We start from the raw sequence: 21,994 nt of genomic DNA on the forward strand, positions 1-21,994 counted from the left end.
ATAACAAAGTCTCATGGAATAGAGAATATTAATAAAGGGACAGAAATGGTAAAAAACACCAAATGGAAATTCCAAAATAGAAAAGTGCAATAACTAAAATGAAAAACTCACTAGAGAGGCTAAACAGTAGATTTGAATTGGTGGAAGAAAGAATCACCAAACTTGAGGATAAATTGAAAAAAATAATGGAATCTGAAGAACAGAAAGAAAAATAAATGAAGAAAAATTAACAGAGATTCAAAGAAATGTAGGACAACACACCAATATATGCATAATGGGAATATCATTAGCAGAGGAGAAAGAGAAAGGGGCAGAAAAAATATTCAAAGAAATAAAGTTTAAAATCTTCCCCAATTAGATGAAAAACATTAATCTACACATCCAAGAAACTAAAGTAACACCAAGAAAGGTAAACACAAAGAAATCCACATCCACACACATCATAGTCAAAATGTTGCAAGTCAAAGATAAAGAGAGAATCTTGAAAGCAGAAAGAGAAAAATAACGCATCACATACAAGGGAAGATCAGTAAGAGTAACAACTGACTTCTCATCAGAAACAACGAAGGGCAAAAGGAAATGAAATGACAAAGTCAAAGTGCTGAATACAAAAAAAACCTCTTTCAAGATAAAGGCAAAATAAAAATATTCCCAGATAAACAAAAACTGAGAGAATTTACTACTGGCAGACCTGTTTCTTCAGGCAGAAAGCAAGTGACCCTAGCCAGTAATTCAAATCTAAACAAAAAAACAAAGAACCCCGATTAAGATAATAATGTGGGTAATTAAAGGACAGTATAATTGCATATACCTTCTCCTTTTTCTTCTTAACTAATTTAAAAAGCAACTGCAAAAAATGACATATATAATTGTATTATTAGGCCTATAACAAGTAATATATTTCAAAATAACAAAATATACATAACAAATATATTTAATAAACTATATTTAACAATAACAAAAAGACAAGTAGTAATTTATTTAACAATAAGAGCACAAAGGAGGATAGTGGGAACACAGCTATATCAGAATAGGTAATGACCCCAGATGACAAGTCTATCCTACAGGAAGAAATGACAAGAATCAGAAAATATAAATAAGTATAGCATTTAAATGGTAAGTATAATTTAAAAGACATAAGACTATATAAAATAATAATTATAAGAATAAATTATTGGGTTTTTAATATATAGATGTAATATGGATAATAGCACAAAAATGGGTGAGTGAATGGAGCTATTAGTGTAAATGTCTATATTTAACACAAATTAAGTTAGTATAATCTAATATAAATATTGTTAAGAGTGGCAAAGATTTTGAGAAAATTTATTTTGTAATAGGCTTGCAAATACTAAGAAAATAATTCAAAAAATATAATTAAAAAATCATTAGTTCACACAAAAATCTGCACATGGATATTTACAGTAGCTTTATTCATAACTGCCAAAACTTGGAAGCAATCAAGATTGCCTTCAGTGTGTAAATGGATAAATAAACTGTGTACATCCAGACACTGGAATATTATTTAGTGTGAAAAAGAAATGTACTGTCAAACCATGAAAAGACATGGAGGAACCTTAAATACACACTACTAAGTGAAAGAAGACAATCTGAAAAGGTTACATACTGTGTGATTCCAACTACATGACATTCTGGAAAAGGAAAAACTACGAACACAGTACAAAGATTTGTAGTTGCCAGGAGTGAGGGAGGGAGATGAATAGGTGAGCACAGAGAATTTTAAGGGCAGTGAAAAGACTCTGTATGATAATATAATGATATGTCATTATACATTTTTCTAAACCCATAGAATGTACAACACCAAGAGTGAAGCGTAATGTAAACTATGGACTCTGGGTGATTATGATGTGTCAATATAAGTTTATCCTTGGAAAAATGCACCATCCTTGTAGTGATGTTGATAATGACAGAGACTATGCATGTGTGGGGACAGGGAGTAGGGACATCTCTGAACCTTCCTCTCAACTTTTTTGTAAACCTAAAGCTGCTCTAAAAAACGAAATGAAGCCTTTAAAAGTCATTAAAGAAACTAAAATTTTATACTAGAAAATATCCACTTAATACAAAAGAAAACAGTAAACAGAGAAACAAAAGAAGACTTGAGACAGAAACGAAAAGCAAAATGTCAGACGTAAGTCTAACCATGTAAAAATAACACTAAATGTAAACTGATTAAACGATACAATCAAATGCCAGAGATTATCCAAATGGATATAAAAAGAAGAGCCAATACTATGTTGTATTCAGGAGACACATCCCAGATTCAAAGACACAAATAGGTTGAAATCAAAAAGATGGAAGAAGATAGACGATAAAAACCGTGAGAGAACTGAAATACCTATACTAATATTAGACAAAATAAAATTAAAATAAAAAATTCTACCAGAGATTAAGAGGAGAGTTTCATAATGATAAAGGGTCAATACACTGGCAAACACAATAATTATAAATATTATACACCTAACAAAACAGCCCAAAATTACATAAAGAAAAAACTGACATATTGAAAGAAGAAACAGATAAACTTAATACATACTACTTGGAGACTTCAATTCTCTACTTTCAATAGTAGATAGAACAACTAGGCAGAAGATCAACAGGGAAAGAGAGGACTTAACACTATAAAACAACTAAACTTAATAGACTTCTATAGAACATTTCACTCAACAACAGGAAAATACACATTTTTCTTAAGTGAGGATAGACCATTATAGAGGATAGAAAATATGCTAGGCCATAAAACAAGCCTTGATCACATTCCACAATGGAATTATATTAGAAATCAATAACAGAAGGAAATTTAGTAAATTCACAAATATATGGAAAAAACTCAACACTCTTCTAAATAAACAATGGGTCAAAAGGAAATCTCCCAGTAATTCCACTCCTATACCTATATCTATGAGAAATGAAAATATATGTCCACGCAAAATACACACATATTCATAGCAGCATAGCCAAAAGTGAAAACAATCAAAACGTCTTCTTGAATTTTATTATTAATTGGTGAAGGAATAAACAAAATATGGTATAGCCATACAATAGAATATTATTCAGCAATAAAAATAATGAAATGTTGGTACATTCTACCACATAAATGAACCTTAAAAACATTATGCTATGTAAAGAAGCCAGTAACAAATGTCAACATATTCTATGATTCCATTTATATTCTAAGTCCAGAATAGACAAATCTGTAGAGATATAAATTAGATTTGCAGTTGCCTAGGGCTCAGAGAGGGAGACAGGAACAATGGGAAGGGACTGTAATGGGTACTTGTCTCCTTTTTGGGGTGATAAAAATTTTCTAAACTTAAATCATGGCTCACAGTTTTGTGAACACCTAAAAACCACTGAATTGTATACTTTAATGGGATGAAATTTGTTGTATATGAATTATATCTCAATAAAAATGTTTAAAAAAGAAAGTAGAATAAAAATATTTTCAGACATACCAACACTGAAAGAACGCATCACAGGCAGACATACTAAAAGAGAAGTTACAGGAAGTCTATAAGTAGAAGGAAAGTGATAAAAGTCGGAAATATGGATCTACATAAAGGAAAACAAAGCACTAGAAACGGGAATGACATGAGCGAATATATACAGACAGTCCCTGACTTATGATGGTTCAACTTACAATTTCTCAACTTTACAATGGTGTGAAATCAATAAGCATTCAGTAGAAACTGTACTTCAAATTGTGAATTTTCAGTAGAAACTGTACTTCAAATTGTGAATTTTCATCTTTTTTTTGGGCTAGTGAACTGTGGTGTGATCCTCTCTCATGATGCTGGGCAGAGGCAGCAGCCACAGCTGAGTCAGCCATGTGATCACAAGGGTTAACAGCCAATACACTTACAACCACTCTGTACCCATACAACCATTCTGTTTTTCACTTTCAGTACAGTGTTCAATAAATTAATCATGAGATAGTCAACACTTTATTATAAAATAGGCTTTGTGTTTGATGATTTTGCCCAACTGTAGGCTAATGTAATTGTTCTGAGCACATTTAAGGTAGGTTAGGCTAAGCTATGCTGTTTGGTAGGTTAGGTGTATTAAACGCATTTTTGACTTATCATATTTTCAATTTACATTGGGTTTATTGGGACACAACCATATCATAAGTCAAGGAAAGTGTATATATAAAAAATTCTTATAATTTAATCTCTTTAAGAGATAACTGTCTAGGTAAACAAAAATAAGAACAACGTTCGGTAGGGTTTATAACATAAGTTTAAGTGAAATGAATGACCACAACAGCATAAAGCCTGGGAGGAAAGAGCTAGAAATATACTATTGCAATGTTTTTATACTATGTGTAAAGTGGTCTAATATCACCTGGAGGTAGACTGTGATAAGTTAAATCTGTATACTGTAAATCTTTAACACAACCACTAACATAGCAAAGCAAAGGAATTGTAAAAAGAGGAGAAAAGAAAAAACAAAGAGACAGGATCTACAGAAAACCAATAAAAACAAGACAGACAAATTTAACCATATCAATAATCACCTTAAATGTAAATAGCCCGAAGACTCTCATTAAAATGCAGAGATTATTAGATTGGATTAAGAAAAGCAAGACCCTGGTGCATACAAGAAACATACTTTAAACCTAATGACAAATATAGGTTAAAAGTAAAAGGATAAGAAGACCTGTAGCATACTAACACTAGCCAAAAGACAGCTGGGCTGTCTATTTTGATATAAGACAAAGTAGATTTCACAGCAAAGAATATTGCTAGAAATACAGATATTCATTTTCTAATGATAAAATTGGTCAATTAATCAGGAGGACATAAAAATCTTAAATGCTTTTACTCCTAATAATGCTTCAAAATTCATGATTCAAACACTGATAGAACTATAAAAAGAAATGGACATATCCACAGTTATTGCCAGAGATTTCAATACCCCACTCTCAGTAATTAATAAAAACAGGTTTTAAAAAATCAGCAAGTAGACTTTTATAAAACTATGAACCAACTTCACCTAATCGATCTAATTTATAGAACACTACACCTAACAACAGCAAAACACATATTCTTTCCAAGTGCACACCAATGTAGACCATATTCTGGGCCATAAAACAAGTCTCAATAAATTTAAAAGGATTCAAGTTATACAAAGTACATTCCTTGACCAAAATAGAATTAACTTAGAAATCAATCACAGAGAGATATCTGGAATAATCTCAAATATTTGGAAAATGAATACCACACATCACATGAACACGACACATGGGTCAAAGAAGAAATCAAAAAGTTAATTAGGTATTTTTTTACTGAATGTAAATGAAATCAAAGCATTGAAATCTGCAGGATGCTGCTACAGTAATACTTAGGAGGACATTTATAGCACTAAACACCCATATTAGAAAAGAAGGTCTCAAACCAATAACTTCATCTTTCACCTTAAGAAACTAGAAAAAGAGCAAATTAAACCCAAAGAAAGAAGAATGGTAATAATGTCAGGGAATAGGTGCCTCCAGAAACTCAAAGGTGGGTTTGGAAGCAATTAACTGTTTTTCTAAGTTGTTTCTTTTCCTTTTGTATGTTAAAGAGATGTAACCACCAGCCATCCTGAAACTGACCAAGCCTCACAAGAGCTATGGCCAAGACCTTTGCCTTAGTTTTAATACAAAGATCTCTCCAGGAGAAGCTTAGGCCTTATTATGTGGAACCATTTTCTCCAACTGAGCCTGTGCAAGCGAATACCTGCCTCTCCCTTTTGCACATTGATTCCCCAACCGAAATAAAAGTTCCTGCTTCCCTTTGTTTGGGGACGCCATGACTTTGGAAATGATTCCTCATGGCCTCCTATTTGCTGCAAATACACTTTACTTTGTGAGACAACTGCCACTGGTGTAGAGGCTTATTTAACTCACCAAGATGTGAGCCCACTTGGTTCGGTAACAATAACACAAATCTAAGTGAACATCAGTGAACAGGAGAACAGAAAAACAATAAATATTCTGATTTAGTATGTCTTTGGGTTAGTCTCTGACCTCTGTATTTTAAAGAGTTGTCCAGGTAATTCTGATGCCAGATTTGTGAAGTGTTGGCTATATTCCTTTAGAATCCCTTCAAACCATGATATTCTACGGAACTGTGATTTTTCACATCTGCATTTGTCCCTCAAATGTGAACTAGTAGGATAACAACCTAATCAGTATGGGCGCAGTAATACTTTATAAAAGGATCTGTAAGATATTTTGGATCAGGGTGTTAATTACAGACTGAGGAAATGCCGACAGCTGAACAGAAATCTCAATATAAGACAAAGTTTTTATGACAGTGGAACTGTCTGAGGGGCTCTGTTCCACTACTCATAAATCAAACTGAAACAGCAGGCGAGACAGAGTGTGCGTCTGGGAACACAGTGGACAGAAGGCACCTGACACTTTCAGTCCACTCACTATGGGCAAGATGTCATAATCTGAAATTCTTACAACAGGACTCAGATGTAGTTTTAATTATTCCATTTACAGATGGAAACCTACAGGCCAGTGAGGTTGTTTCTTTCTCTCAGTGAATCTGCTGGTAACTGGCAGAACCCATTATCTGCATCCAGATCTTTTCTCACTCATGCACTCTCTAATACACACGAAGCTATTTTGCTCAGTTCCTGGAGTAGTAATGAATAAACATAAGAAACAGATCATTTGTTATTCTATAAACAGAACTGAATATTCAGATCAAGTCCAGTCATTAGATTACTCCTAGGGACATATGACCTGAGTTATTTACCAAATTACATATAAGAAAAAATAAAATATTTATACTTTGAAACTTCATTATATGTTCCTTACAAGAAAAAAAATAGCCCAGTAAAAATCTTTTTAATGAACTGAACTATGTGCAAAAGCTCTAATATAGCCTTGCCTTAACACAGAATTCTGCCTTAGGTAAACGAGTGCCATGGTGAAATCCTAAGTGCTAAGGTCTGTGTGCAAAAAGGATCACTGCCCAGAACGTGGGGAATACACGGGGAAGGGGCACCAACCAACGTGTGTTGCGCTGAGGTAATGGGTCTTAACCCAACATCCTCTGGATGCCTAATTAGTCTCTCATAGAGATGACAGGTATAATTTTCCCACAAAATTTGTTCTCCACCTCCCCTATGCATCTGAATTAACTTTGTGAGAGAATCAGTTAACTAAGTCTACAGTAATAGCTTTTACTTCAAGCACAGCAATTAAGAATGTCTGTTTCCCTTCCTCCTACATCTGTTCTGAGAGTGGAGTGCATACGTTTGAATTATTTTCTGGATATATGGTAATTGCCAGGAAATGACAACTAACCTGCCTGTAGAGTAGGCTGTGGTTTTTAGGTGAGGACTAGCCAGGCTAACCTAAATGTACAGTTGACACAGGCATCGGACATCATCTGATGTGCATTAAGAAATGAAGAGAGGGCCAGCCCCAGTGGCCTAGTGGTTAAGTTCAGTGCACTCTGCTTCAGCGGCCCGGGTTCAGTTCCCAGGCACAGACCTACACCACTCATCTGTCAGTGGCCATGCTGTGGCAGCGACTCACATACAAAAAGAGGAAGACTGGCAACAGATGTTAGCTCAGGACGAATCTTCCTCAGCAAAAAAAAAAGAAAGAAAGAAAAGAAAAAAGAAACAAAAAGATAGTCTGACTTGAGTTAGTAAGGGGGTTGTCTGAAAATCACTACCCAGCTGGGGCAGTTTGACTGCATTCTATTAGTGCACCATGCTTTGAGGGACCCCAAAATATCCCACACGCTACCTCCAACTCCCTCTTCCTCTGACATATAAGCGCCTACACTTCAATATTTGTACTTAATCCCTTTGGATTAAAACATGTCTTTTATTTTTCTTAAAATATGAAGACCATCAGGAGACAATTGTATATACCCATTATAAAACATAATATCTTAATAATACATTTGATTCTTTGCACAGCCCTCCACACATTTCAAAATACTCTCAAATTCAGTGATCCAATTTGAACTCTCAAAACCTGTGGCAGGGCGTAGCAGGAGTTATCGCATTTACACACACCAGGAACCAGCTCAGAAACAGGTGGGGCTCTCTGAATTTCCACTGGCTAATCAAGGCCTCTCTCAGAGATATCACATCTGTGAGCAACAGTCTTTAAGCACTCATTTTATAGTTTTATGGTAATTCAATTACGCTCATAATTTTTTAAGGCTTGCTTTAAAAATTATACTTTAAGGCCCACTTGTTATTTCTTATCATTGTTTCAAAATATATTATCTGCAGCAAAACTAACTGCGGACTTACTTGGGTCATATTCCCACTAGTTAGTCATTTTCTTGTTCCCTGTCCTCATCTGGAACAGGACCCTGGAATGAGCAGGCACTTCTCCTGTGGCACCCAGCAGGGAATGGTCTGGGTCACCTCAGTCCTCCTGAGTCAGTGCCCAGTGCCATGTCCAGCTCTGGCAAGCCTTAAGGAAAGAAGCTCCAGGTGGCATCTTATCCAGTGCTCGCCCTCAGGTGGGGCCTGTGGCCATCCCCCCTAGAGGAGGAGGCTAGAGTCCCTGTCTCTTGCCAGAGTTCCAGAGTTACAGCAGTAGCACAGCTCACGTCCTCACCCCTGCAACCAGCTTCCTCTTGTACTGGATGTTCATCATTGCACATTTAGAAGAGGTTTTAACTAAACTGGGAAAATAAACTCTGGAAAAGAAGTCCAGATATGCAAGCACCTGAAGAAAAGGAACAGAAAATTAACCTGTAGCCATGAACACAGCCAAGGGAAGATTATTCAGGCGTTCTGCCTGAATTAAACAAACCGGTCATTTCTATGCATTACACACGTCTCCACAGTGTCCATTCTTCTTGAAAAGCCAATACGTAGCCTTTCTTTTTCCCAAGAAAATTCCTATTTGGCATAGATTGTCAATATTATGGAGAGGGAATTTGTATTCTGTAATAATCTATTTTCAGGAGGACGGTTCAGATTTCTTCAAACCCTGAAGGGAGAGATTCACTCAGGTCATTTCCCTTCTTCTTCACAATGCTCTTATTAAAAGGTTTATCCTCCTCCAGGCTTTTCGAGCTCACATGACAATATCTGTTCCCGAGGCAAATTACACCCTTCCTAACCCTGAAGTAGTAAAGGACACAGCTGAAGTATTACTTAGAATGATGGATAGTTAAAGACAAGGAACTAAAACAGATACATCCATAATTTAGAAGTTAGTTGAGGAGAGATAATAGCTGGGAAAGCAGTGAGTATTTTTAAAACATAATGATCACAATTTGTATTATGAAAACTAATTAGAGGATTCCATGTGGATATGTTACTTCTATGCAACCTAAATGAGTCTGCTGGATTCCATCTATTTATTGTTGACAATAACAGTGATGAGCCATTTAATTTATTTCCTGATGTTGGATCTTCGTGGACGCAGTTGGACTATGTATGTTGGGATATGCCAATGTGAACTGATGCATCTTTACTTGGGAATTGAAAACTGTGTCCCAGGGGCAAAAAAAGATCAATTCTCAGCTGCAACACTGTAGAAAGTACACAAAAATAGTGCAAAAACTGCTTCATGGTTACACCACATCACGTCATCCTCAAGACAGTCCTTCAAAACCTATTATCCCCATTTTAAAGATGAAAATCTGGTGTTGGAAGAAATTCAGGGGACAGACACTTGATCCACCATGGAGGGTAGGTGAGGGGGGTGCAAGTCATGGAAGAATGCTTCTCATAGGACATAAAGTCAAGGCTTGAAGAAAGGTAGAGGTGATCTCAGTGCAGAAGTGGAAGAAAGGCGTTAAGAGAATTGCAAGCTAGAATGAGAAAACAGCAAAATCAAGGGCCCAGATGGGGAAACAGAAGGTTTGGTGTCCCCGAAGGGTATAACATGTGAGGTGCAGAGTGTCAGGAAATGAAAGCCGAGGCATAGGCAAGGGCCAGAGGGTGGCTTACCTCTTTATGTCATTTTAAGGGGCTTGGACTTTATCCTTGAAGAAAGTGGAGTTTTCGTGACATTTAAGCCAGAGAGTGCCTTAAATAGGCTCGCTTTACTCCAAAGTGGGACTACCAATATCAACTCCTAATTGCTCTTTGGAGATCCCTGCCCCTCTCCCTCCCCATCAGAAGAACCCAAGTGTGGACAGTGTCTGTGTTGCTAGCCACCTGTCCATGGCCAAGGGTTTGGTACAGAGTGAATGATCAGTAAATATGGGCTGACTTGCTGAGAGAGGGAGAGAGTGATAATGGAGGTGAGCAAATAAACTGATACTTGCAATAAACTAATGATAAATCCATGTACAGCACTATGTTAGGAACATGTAAGTTGACTGTGCCTTGATGAGGAGGCATGATGATTATAACAAATAAAATAGGCTACATGTGAAAAAAGTAGTGAGAAAAGAAAAGGAATTCAGATTTTTATAGAAAATTATCATTTAAAGCAGAGACCTAAACTATGAAAGAAAATGGTGTCTAATTCAGTATCTTTTACCAGGAGAGCTGTTCTTGGGCAGTTACTCTGATTGAACGTCAGTGAGTTGCTGGATTCTGCCACTCTGGCATTATTTAGCACTTAAATGAGACAGGAAGCGAAATCCTAAGATGCCCCAGTGACCCTGGGGACTTTCATCAGGTCACTCTGCCGCCCCAGGGACCATGACAATGTGCATGATAGAACTCTAAAGTCATGAAACCAAAGAGGAGCATCCTGCTTTATGGTTTTATATTTAATTGTTTTTTACATCTCTTTCATTCAAAAACCACGGAGCTCTTCTGAGATATGATAATGACTTCTGAGGAGCAAATGACATGAGACTTTAGAGGAGCTGCCTTCTAAAAAAGCAGCATTCATTCTTAGTGTGTACTATTCTGTTTCATTTAGAGAATTCACAACTCCTTACGTACATAACGGAAAAATAAAATCCTTAGAAATGTGAATTCTGCTTGCCCATAGCATGTGACATATCCCCTTCCAAGTGTTGTGTTGTATGTGTGTGCAAGAGGGGTGCCCTGTTTTTTAATAAGTTTGTCTTGCACTTTCTATAAGTAGTGCAGTGGCTAAGTACTCTAGCTATAGTCAGAGAGATCTGGGTTGGAAGCCGCCTCACCCACTTTCTACCCATGTCCAATTCAGAGGATGAATGTGGTACCAAATAATACCATGGATAGAAGGTGCTTTCCTGTGTTCTCGCACAAGATAAGCAAAGGACCAATTGGAATAAATGCCCAGAAGGGCAAGGAGTGAGTCTTATTTATCTTCGGTCTAAGGTCAAGCACAGCATCTAACAATTAATGAGAAAATCAGTAATATTTTCTCAATTTTCTCTTTCCATATAAACACAGAATTGTTGCACGCTCTTCACAGTGGATAGACCTTTTATATAATTATGATGGGAAGACTGTGGTGACAATTGAATTTACCTTGTGCAATGGTAATTTAAATATAAACTCACTGAATAAGTATCTTAAAGTTGGAAGGAAGTTTAAGAGTAATTTGGTCTGCAACTAGAAGGCTGTGCAACTATGACATACAACTATCTACTGGGGCTTTGGGGGAAAAAAATAAATAAATAAAAATTAAAAAAAAAAAAAAAGAGTAATTTGGTCCGCCTCCTTCATTGTATGGAAGGGACAACTGAAACACAGAAAAATAATATGACTGCTCAAATATCGCACTGGACATGCATCTCCAAACCCTCTGCACACTACACCACAAGGATTTTGAAATTCTATGCCTGTTGGAACCAGTATAATTCCATGTCCTGCTACAGATAAACTGGAGACTTGAGCCTCAAATTTGGAAAAACAGAGGGACAGGGTGACTGGGGTAGTATGACAGCTGGCAAGCTGCTGGGCGCTAAATGAAATTGAGCACCATGGAGAAGAGGAAACAAGCCATAGCCGGGGTGCATCATATGCAAAACATGCCTGCTGCAAACTCCATGTTCTCTAACCATAACCATGAATATGATGCAGGTTTGTACCAGCACTTGTAAACATTTCTCTCTTGGCCAAACACACTCTTGTCTTGGTCTTGGATCAGCTTTTTAACCCATCAACTTTTAATCTAGCATAACAACTGATAGAAAAACTAGACAGAAAATCAGCAAAGATGCAGAAGAACTCAACAATACCATCAAACAGCAGTATCCAATCCATCCAACAGCAGAACACAGTCTTTTCAAGTGCCCATGGAGCATTCACCAAAATAGACCAAATCCTGGGACATAAATCAAACGTTAACAAATTTAAAAGAACTGAACTCATACAAAGTATGTTCTCGAATCACAATGGAATCAAACTAGAAATCAGTAACAGATAACAGGAAAACTTCCAAACACACAGAAACTAAAAACACATTTCCAAATAATCCACGAGTTAGGAAAAATCTCAAGGGAAATAAAAAATCCATTGAACTGAATGAAAATGAAAATACAACATATCAAAATCTGTGAGATGCAGCTAAAGCAGTGCAGAGAGGGCAATTTAGAACACTAAATGCTTCTTAATTAGAAAAGAAAAACGGTCTCAAGTAAAGAATCTAAGTGCTACCTCAAAGAAGAGCAAAATAAACCCAAAGCAAGCAGAAGAAAGCAAATAGTAAAAATAAAGGCAAAATTTAATGAAATTGAAAACAGAAAAACAATGAAACAAAAAGTTAGGTCTTTGAAAATGTCAATGAAACAAACCTCCAGCAAGATGACAAAGAAAGATGACACAAAGTACCAATATCAGAAACGAAGCAGAGGATATTATTATAGGCCCTACAGATATTAAAATGATAATAATATTATGATATTCCTATCATGAACAATTCTATACACATAAGTTTAACATTTCAAAAGAAATGGACCAATTCCTTGAAAAGCAAAACTATCACAATTTACTGAACATGAAATTGATAATTTGAAAAGACTTACAACTATTAAGGAAATGAATTTGTAAAGAAGAAATTTCCAGAAAATAAATCTCCTGACCCAGAGAGTATCATTGGAGAATTCTATAAAATATTTAAAGAAGAGTTAGAACAAACTCTTAGAAAATCTCTTCCAGAAAATAAAGATAAGGGAGCCTTCCCAACTCATTTTATGAAGATAGTATTACCTGACACCCAAACCAAAGATTGTTGGAAAAAAAATAAAAGGAAAAAGAAAACTAAAGACCAATGTCCCTCACGAATAGAAATACAAACATCCTTAAAAAAATATTAGCAAGAAGAATTCAGTAATATATAAACAGAGTTTTTTAATTTTTTTTTTTGTGAGGAAGATCAGCCCTGAGCTAACATCTGCCAATCCTCCTTTTTGCTGAAGAAGACTGGCCCTGGGCTAACATCCGTGCTCATCTTCCTCTACTTTATATGGGACGCCGCCACAGCATGGCTTGACAAGTGGTGCGTCAGTGCGTGCCCAGGATTCGAACCGGCAAACCCTGGGCTGCGGTAGCAAAGCGTGCGCACGTAATCACTTGCGCCACTGGGCCAGCCCCTAAACAGAGTTTTTTTAAAAATAGTATCATTAAACATGATAAATAAGTGAGGTTTATTCTAGGGATGCAAGGCTGGTTCAATATTTGAAAATCAATCAATCTAATCCACCATATTAACCAACCAAAAAAAAAAATCACGATCATATTAATTGATCCAGAAAAAACTTTTGGCAAAATTCAACACCCTTTCAAGACAAAAAAACCTTCTGTCAGAAAACTAGGAATAGAGAGAACTTTTTCAACTTAATAAAGAATATATACAAAATACCTCTTGTTAACATCTCACTTAATGGTGAAAGACTGTATGCTTTTCCTCTAAGAGCTGGAACAAGGTAAGCTGTCCACACACACTACTGTTATTTAGTGTAGTATTGGAAGTCCTAGCCAGCACAATAAGGCAAGAAAAGGAAATAAAAGGCATAAAGATTGGAAAGCAAGAAATAAAACTGTCATTTGCGAATGACATGAAGGTGTACACAGAAAATTCCAAGGAACCTATCAAAACACAAACAATTAAAACTTCCTAAAACTACTAGTAAGTGAATTCCACAAGTCCAAAGACACAACATCAACTTACAAAAATCAACTGTATTTCTGTATACTAGCAATGAAAACAGGTAAAATGGAATTTTAAAATACCGTACCATTTACAGTCACTCCAAAAACATTAAGTACTTAGGTGCAGATCTAACAAAATATATTCAGAACCTGTACACTAAACACTGTAAAACACCGGATGTAAGAAATTAAAGAAGATCTAAATAAATGAAAAGACATATCACATTCATGGATTGGAATATTCAACATAGTAAAGATGTCAGTTCTTCCCAAATTGATATAAAGATTTAACATAAGACTTTTTGTAGAGACAGACAAGATAATTCTAAAATTCATATAGAAAATACATGGATTATAAAAGTTAAAATAATTTCAAAAAAGAGGAATAAGAGGTTGAATTAATCTACCCAATTTCAAGGCTTATTATATAGCTATAGTAATCAAGACTGATTTTTGACAAATGTCCAAAGGCAATTCGACAGAGGAAGGAAGGATAATCTTTTCAACAAATGGTGATAGACCAACTGGATATCCATAAACTAAGAAAAAAAGGAAAAAGAAAAAGGCACTTAGCTCTAAATCTCACACCTTGATTTTATATAAAAAATTAACTCCAAAAAGATAATGAATTAAATGTAAAACATAAAATCATAAAACTTTTAGAAGAAAACAAAGGAGAAAATCATCAGGAACCAGGGTTTCATGAAGAGTTCTTAGACACTACTCCAAAAGCACGTTCCATAAAAGATTAAAAATCAATCAGAGTCCATCAATATTAAAAACTTTTACTCCGTGAAAGATCTTGTTAAAAGAATGAAAACACAAGCTACACACTGAGAGAAAAAAATTTGCAAATTATCTCTGGCAAAGTAATCATATCTAGAATATATGAAGAACTCAATATGCAACAGGAACAAATATAACAAAATAATCCAATTTTTTAAAGGGGCAACTAACATGAAGAGACATTTCAATGAAGAGGACATACTTCTGGGAAATAAGCACATAAAAAGAGTTCAATATCACTAACTGTTAGGGAAATGCTAATTAAGACCACAATGAGATATCAACCTATTAGATATACACCTATTAGAGCAGCTAAAATAAAAAAACAGTAAAACCGCCAATTGCTGGTGAAGACACAGAGAAACCGCATCTCTCATACATTGCTGGTGAGGGTAGAAAATGGTACCGCCACTTTGGAAAAGAGTTTGACAGTTTCTTAAAAAATCTAAACATTCATCATCTGACCTGGTATCATATTCCTGGGCATCTATCCCAGAGAATAAAATCTTATGTCCAATGAAAAACCTGTACACAAATGCACACAGTCATTTTATTTGTAACAAACAAAAACCAGAAACAACCGAAATGTTCCTCAATAGGTGAATGGATGAACAACTTGTGGTACATTCGTACCATGGAAGATGTCTCAGCAATAAGAAAGAACAAACTATTGATACCCACAACAACTTGAATAAATCCCAAAATCATTTTGCTGAGTGAAGAGAAGCCAGTCTCAAAAAGTCACACACTGAATGACTGCATGTATGTAACATTCTCAAAATGACAAAAATACAGAAGTGGAGAACAGATTAGTGGCTGGCAGGGGTTAGGAATTTTGTAGGAGAGTATGACTATAAAGGAGTAGCAAAAGGAGGATCCGCATGGTGATGAAACAGTTCTGTATCACGATTGCAGCGGTTGCTACACAAACCTACACAGGATAAGATGACATGGAACCATGCACACACATTGTACCAATGTCAACTTCCTGGTTTTGATATCATACTACAGTCATGAATTGTGTGATGATGCACTATCTTTGCAATGTCCTGTGAATTTATAATTATTTAAAAGTGAAAACAAAAAATAGATCATCACAGTATATTTTCTATTGGAATACCAAACATCAATACTCACTTCCAATGTCCGGCCTCAGCTTTTTATCATATTCTCTTAGCAACTTGTTGAGAATAAGAGTCACATCGGTGTCTTGGGATTTTGGAGCCAAGACCCACTTTTGGTTTGATGATGAATCTTCATATTCATCCTCTTCCACCTTTCTGGATCTGTAATTATGGCACATAGCGTGACACGTAAGTTGCAGGATTGGCTCCAGGACACCAGGGAAACATGGAGAAAGTCCCCCAGACCCTCAGCCCAACCAATGGATCACCTCCAAAATTAAAAAATAAAATGAAACACAAATTAGGAAGAATTCAACAGGAAGGATGCTACTGCTATTAACATGACATAATGTTTTCATTAAATGTCACAAAATGATTCCATGTCCAAGTTAAACTACAGAACACTGTGATAAGTAAATCAATGCCAGAAGATTAACCAGCAGGCAATCAGCCTTCCTTGGATCCACATTCAGAACCTCTGAAAGTCAAGGCACAAACCTTCCAGATCTTCGCAAGATGGTGACTTCATCACGCCATTTCCACCCCCCACTGCCAAGACCTCAATTACTTGAAGGTGAGAAGAGCCTTTGCAGAATGTGTTCAATGAGAATAGTTGAGTCTGACTTCTATGCTTCTCATGGAGACTGGAACCTTTGGTCTAGGCAGACATGGGGACATTATGAGGTGGTCTGCCTGGACAGCACTCATGTGGGTGACGAGGAACAGAGACGTTGGCTGGCGAACAACCTCTGGCGATCTTACATGCCTCCTACTACACAAACTGATTCATCTCTTACAGAGTAGGCTAACACACACATTAAAAATTAAGATCTTTCTAATACATCTTCATCATTTGGTCCCTTAATAAATGGGTCCAAATGAATGCTTGAGCATCTCTGAGCTTGTCTCGTGCAGGGCTGAGCATGACAGCCGCCTCTCCTGGGTGATACACACTGACAGAAGTACTTGAATGGAGAGGCCTCGAAATGACAAGTTAGTTTTCTGAGTGAGTGAGGCCGTTCGGGCTTGAAAAGAAGAGAGTCCTCGTCTGCCTTAAAGCAGCATTTCCAGGTGGACGGCCATTCACCACGGCAAGAAAGCTCATAAAACAAACAAACTTCCCCCTTTATAATGTCAGTGTGCCTGCCTTAATGACTTTTTCCTCACATATGGAGCACAAAATAGAATAGAAAACTGCATTGGGGTTTATTTGTTTTGAGTGTGAGCTCATTTCTGTTTGGTTTCCCAGACAGGAGCCAAAATGTTAACACCATCTCAGGACAGTTGCGCTCTGGACATAAGTTTCTTTAAGTTAATTTCTGGAATTTTCTAAATTACCTATAATGAACATGACATAAATGAAAAGAATAAACTTTTTAAAGTTTATTATCTCTACTTTGTTTAAATCTTCAGAATCATATATATTCTATATAATAATATATCATTACAATAATAATTATATAATTATAACATATAATTATATGTTATCTGTATAATCATATGTCTATGTCATATATTCTATACATGAGTCTTTTTATGAGTGTCAACTAGCCTTAACATCGACTAGAGCAGTGTCAGATAGTCTAGTTCTGGATGAATATACACGTTTATGAGATTCTGATAACATAAAAATGATAGTATATAGCATATATTTCACAGACTGACTTCACTTAAGTTTTTCCTAGGCTGATCTTACACTGTAATTCTATTTCTTGAATACCTATTGGCTAGAGAGCTAAAATAAATCATCCATAGAAACTATAAATTGCCATGGTTTTTTATTTGCCATCAATAGGAACTTATAAAATTGGGGACAGATATTCAAGAAGTGATATGCTGCATTTCATCATTTGTCAAACTGAACTTTTACAAATTAACACTACAGAATTTAAAATGTCACTGTAGAATATTTTATTTTATCAGGAATATTAATTTTACAATCTTGCAAAAAAAAAAAAAAAGTAGGTTGAAGCAGGTTCTGTAGGACATGGATAGCTGGAGCCAACAGCTGGCATTCATTCCAGAGCGAAAGCATTTGGGGGACTGGGGACACAGGGTCAGCCTGCCTCGGCGGAATCACATTCAACATTCACAGGACACGTTCCAATCCAGCCACCATGCTTTTCTCTCTCCCTTTGCTGTCTCTCTGTCTCTTTCCCTCTCTCCTCTCTCCTCTGGCCCTTCCCTCCCCTTCCCTTCTGCCTTACTCTCTCCCTTTTTCCCCTCCCCCACACCCAAAGACAGCTCACCAGCACAGACCAGACCATGCTCTGTTATTTCCTATTGCCCCAGCGGTCATATGGACACAGACTGAGCACACTGACTAACTCTTCATCAGTTCTCTGCATACACAGCCTTAGCTTCTGAAAAATACTCTAGCTACTTCAATAACAGGTATTACAATGAGCCTAATTCTCCCTCTAGTGGTGATGAGAGGGTTTTCCTGAAACTTCCTAAGCTTCTTCCTTAGAGGCCAGGGCAGATGCGAGTCAGGGACAGGAGAAAGGAAAAGAAGCAGTGTTCTCTCCCACCCCTTCAGCAGGCAACACGGGACCTGCAGCTCCGTGGCTCGGTTGGGGTGGACAGTGGGCAGAGATGCTCCTGGCCCCTCAGCGGCCAACACTGAGCTCCTCCCAATCCTGATCCCCTGTCAGTGTGCTGCAGGACTTCAGAGAAGGAAACAGAAGCCTCACAGTGCTCGAGCCAGACCACTAGCCCTACAGGAAAATCCTCCCTTTGATGAAAACCAAATGTCATCTCAGGGAACCCACCAGAGTGTGTGCCAAACAAAAGTGTTCTGCTTTTCTAAAGTCTAAGTGGGTTATATATATTCTTTATGAGCATTCTGTTATCAGGGTTGTTGGATCCTAAACACCATCACTGCAATTAGCTGGTTCTTAAAAACAAATCGGTGATGTAGTGTCATTGTCAAACAACTGCTCAACCCTCAGATGTTATTTTCATGTCTTACACCTTCTCTTCAAGCAGAAGGACAGAGACAAAGTCTGAAGTATTTTTAAACATTAAAAGGAGCTCCTAAACCTCAGAAAGCGGTCAAGCATCTTCCAAATATTACCAAGGTCCAGGTGCGACTTAGCGTGTTTAATGTATAACAAGCTCATCCATGGGTGTCAGAATGGGGCGCTTTTCCCTCCAGGGAGTTGCCAAGCCATCACCATAGACCACAACTTTCAGAACCCTTTCCAGGGCCCTTCAACACCAGGAAGACATTCTGAAGTGCAAATGAGAACCCTCTGAGAATTAACAGTTTTGAAAGATGACACTGGACATTAGATTATTTTACATGTCTGTAAAAATCCATTCAAAGAACAAAGACACTTTCAAAGGAGAGGCATATAGCAATAAAATTAGTTCAAAATTTGGATTTTTTTCAACTGATATGCAACCTCTATTATGAAGGCCAGGGAACCAACCCAGACAGAACATATTAAAATCATTACATCTGCCTTGGCAAAATGGAAAGATGAAGAATCCCAAGAGATTGGGTGTGTATTTGGGAATCTCTAGAAACCTGACTGTTTCAAGTTAGATACTAAGATACTTTCCTACTAAGTACATAAAGTAATGAGGATAACAGGCAGTTTTCCTCCTAGCATGTTAAGTATCTATAGATCTAAAGAGGTGATTATCTAAACCTGAACCGCAGGTCACTTCATCCAGTCGGTGGCAACAGAAAGGTCATGTAGACGTGACTTCAGATCTAGATATGACTTCAGACCTCCATGTTATGCCTGGTGCTGTCTGCCGCTAAACAGAGACACATCCAGGTAGAATCAGCCTCAGAAAGTGCACTTGCATTGCCGTTCCCAGCTCTCTCCTTAGACAGGAAGAAACTGAAGTTGAAAAGCCCAGGGATGGCTCTGCCTCATTGAGAGAGCCGCCTGTGAGTCACCGTCGAGCCTGCCATCCCTGGCACACCCGACCTGCCGTTCACACTCTCAACTCTTAGCGAAGATGAGTGGCGTGGAGGGGAGGGCCACAGATTTCTTCCTCAGAGAGAAACACCCCCGTCAAAAGTGGGGAGTAAGGACTGGGATTTGTTAATGTGCCTTCCTAGTTCCTCCGTACTTCACAAATATGAGTGAAAACGCAAGACCTCCTGGCACTTCTTGCTGACACCTGCAGGACTGATGGCCCACAGGGACGCTCTCTTGCTCTCTAGCTCCCAGATCCAGGAAATGAAGAAGTGTCAAAACAAGAGTGTTTAGTGGATAGGGATGCCCTGAGATTCTTGGGGTGATGATGGGGGGAGAGTAAGGGAGCTGCTCTAATTTCTAAAGCACAGGACAATCTGTAGGCTCTGGGCCAGAGATGTACTCTGGGAGACAATTAAAGAAACCAAACCCAGAATCTCCAGTTATATTTACAGCAACAGGGTTTAACCTTCCGGTCTCACTGCCCTTCCATTCTCATGAGCCCTCTTCACCTCTTCCTGGAACCTTTCTAAGCTCCTATTATTAGCTGGTTGGTGTTCTAGGAGGAAGGTTAAGGGTATTTAGGGTGAGATAATTTCTTACAGTTACTAGGCAGAAGCCTTATTAATTTCAACATGCTTGCTTCAAGGGGGTAGGTGTGTGTATATTCTTGTGTGTGAAAAGTGGCTCATCTAGAAGGGGTGCATGTGTGCATGTACGTGCGTGTGTTTGCAGGACCTGGGAAGGGAAATCCTGTCTGAGAAGCAGAGCCCCAGCTGCCCACTTTGCCCCAATCCTCCTCCACCTGCCTCCAGCCCGGGTTCACCAGACTGGACTAAACTGGACAGCTAGGAAACCGTGACTCCTGGGTCCTGGGAAATTTCAGAGTGCTGGAAATGATACAGAATTGTCGGTCAATGTGTGTGTCAGTCCCTGGAACACTTTGGGGGGAGGGGTAAGGGGTAGCTAAGGAGGTAGACACCAATGCTCCCCTAGGATATTGGTTTTCAAAAACCCTTAAAACGACCAGACCATTAAAGATTCAGGAGAAGAGCCCATTCACCTCACAGTCCCCACATTCCCAGCTGCAGAGAAGGCTGCAGCCGCCCAGCCTGGAGACGCAGATGGCCGTGTCCAGGGGAAGATGGGACAGGTGAGGTACAGGCCGACTTCCCGGCTCCTGCTCGCCGGCCTGGCGGGCTGTGCCGCAGCCCAGCCGACGGCGGGACGCGCCAGCGACTCCGGGCCAGGGGACAGCGCCCCCCCGCCGCCCTCCCGCCTGGCTCAGAGCCTCCGGGGATGCGGAGCCCCGGCGCCACTTACCGCGCGTGCAAGCCCGAGAACAGGCAGAGGAGGAGGAGCAGCTTCGGGGCCATGGTGCGGTGGAGCTCGGGGCTCGGGGTCCGAGGCCTCCGGCCGGGCGCGGCTTCCTCCTGAGCGCGGGCCTCGCCTCCGCCGGCTCTCTTCGCCCTCGCTGCCTCCGATGCCCCCGACTGCGGCGCGACACAGGCGCCGGGCCGCCGCGGCCGGACAGGTGTGGGCTCGGGCGGCCGGCCGCGCCCCCGACGGCCGGCGGGTCTGCGCGCGGCTCCGCGGGGCGCACGCGGGACGCTCGGCCACCGCGGCGCGCCGCCCCCGCCCGCGCACTGGCGCTGGGTCCGCGCGGCGGGGCGGCGGGAACCGGTGGGCGCGGCGGTCCCTGGCCCCGCAGCCCCGCGGCCAGGCGCGGCGCAGCCCACCCTACCGCCAGCCGCCAGCCGCGCGCCGGGGCCGGGCGGTGGGCTCTGCGTGGTGTGCGGCCGCCCTGCGCTCGGAGGTGGGGGCAGCGAGGCGGCCGCTCCTTTGGCGGCGCCTCCGAGGCGGTCCCGGCGGGGAGGAGTTTCCCCAATTACACGCTTGACAACGCGCGAGGCGAAGAAAGCCAGGTTTGAATGGACTCAGAGTTTGAGGCCGGGAAGGGGGCGGGGCCCAGCAGAGGCGGGGAGGCTTGGGGATCCCGCAGGGAGCCTGAAGTAGGGTCCCAGGGAGCGGCACCCCCTCGTCGAGAGAGAGCCCCCGAGTCGGATGGGATGCGCTCCTCCTGTCATTTCAACTCGACGTGGT

General features: G+C 39.4%; 1 protein-coding gene across 1 annotated transcript in view; it reads right to left on the reverse strand.

Annotated features, from left to right (window-relative positions):
* The window catches only part of GABRG3 (gamma-aminobutyric acid type A receptor subunit gamma3), a 634,800-nt gene extending 613,055 nt beyond the window's left edge, over nt 1-21,745 (reverse strand). The window contains exons 1-2 of the mRNA XM_058542243.1: nt 21,215-21,745; nt 15,970-16,118 (exon numbers count right to left, since the gene is read on the reverse strand). Coding sequence (XP_058398226.1) covers nt 15,970-16,118; nt 21,215-21,267 — 202 coding nt within the window. The 5' untranslated portion in view covers nt 21,268-21,745. The remainder of the gene's footprint in view (nt 1-15,969; nt 16,119-21,214) is intronic.
* Nucleotides 21,746-21,994: the final 249 nt, after the last annotated feature.

Source organism: Diceros bicornis, chromosome 5 (genome assembly GCF_020826845.1).
Source record: "Diceros bicornis minor isolate mBicDic1 chromosome 5, mDicBic1.mat.cur, whole genome shotgun sequence".
NCBI classification, from domain to species: Eukaryota; Metazoa; Chordata; class Mammalia; order Perissodactyla; family Rhinocerotidae; genus Diceros; species Diceros bicornis.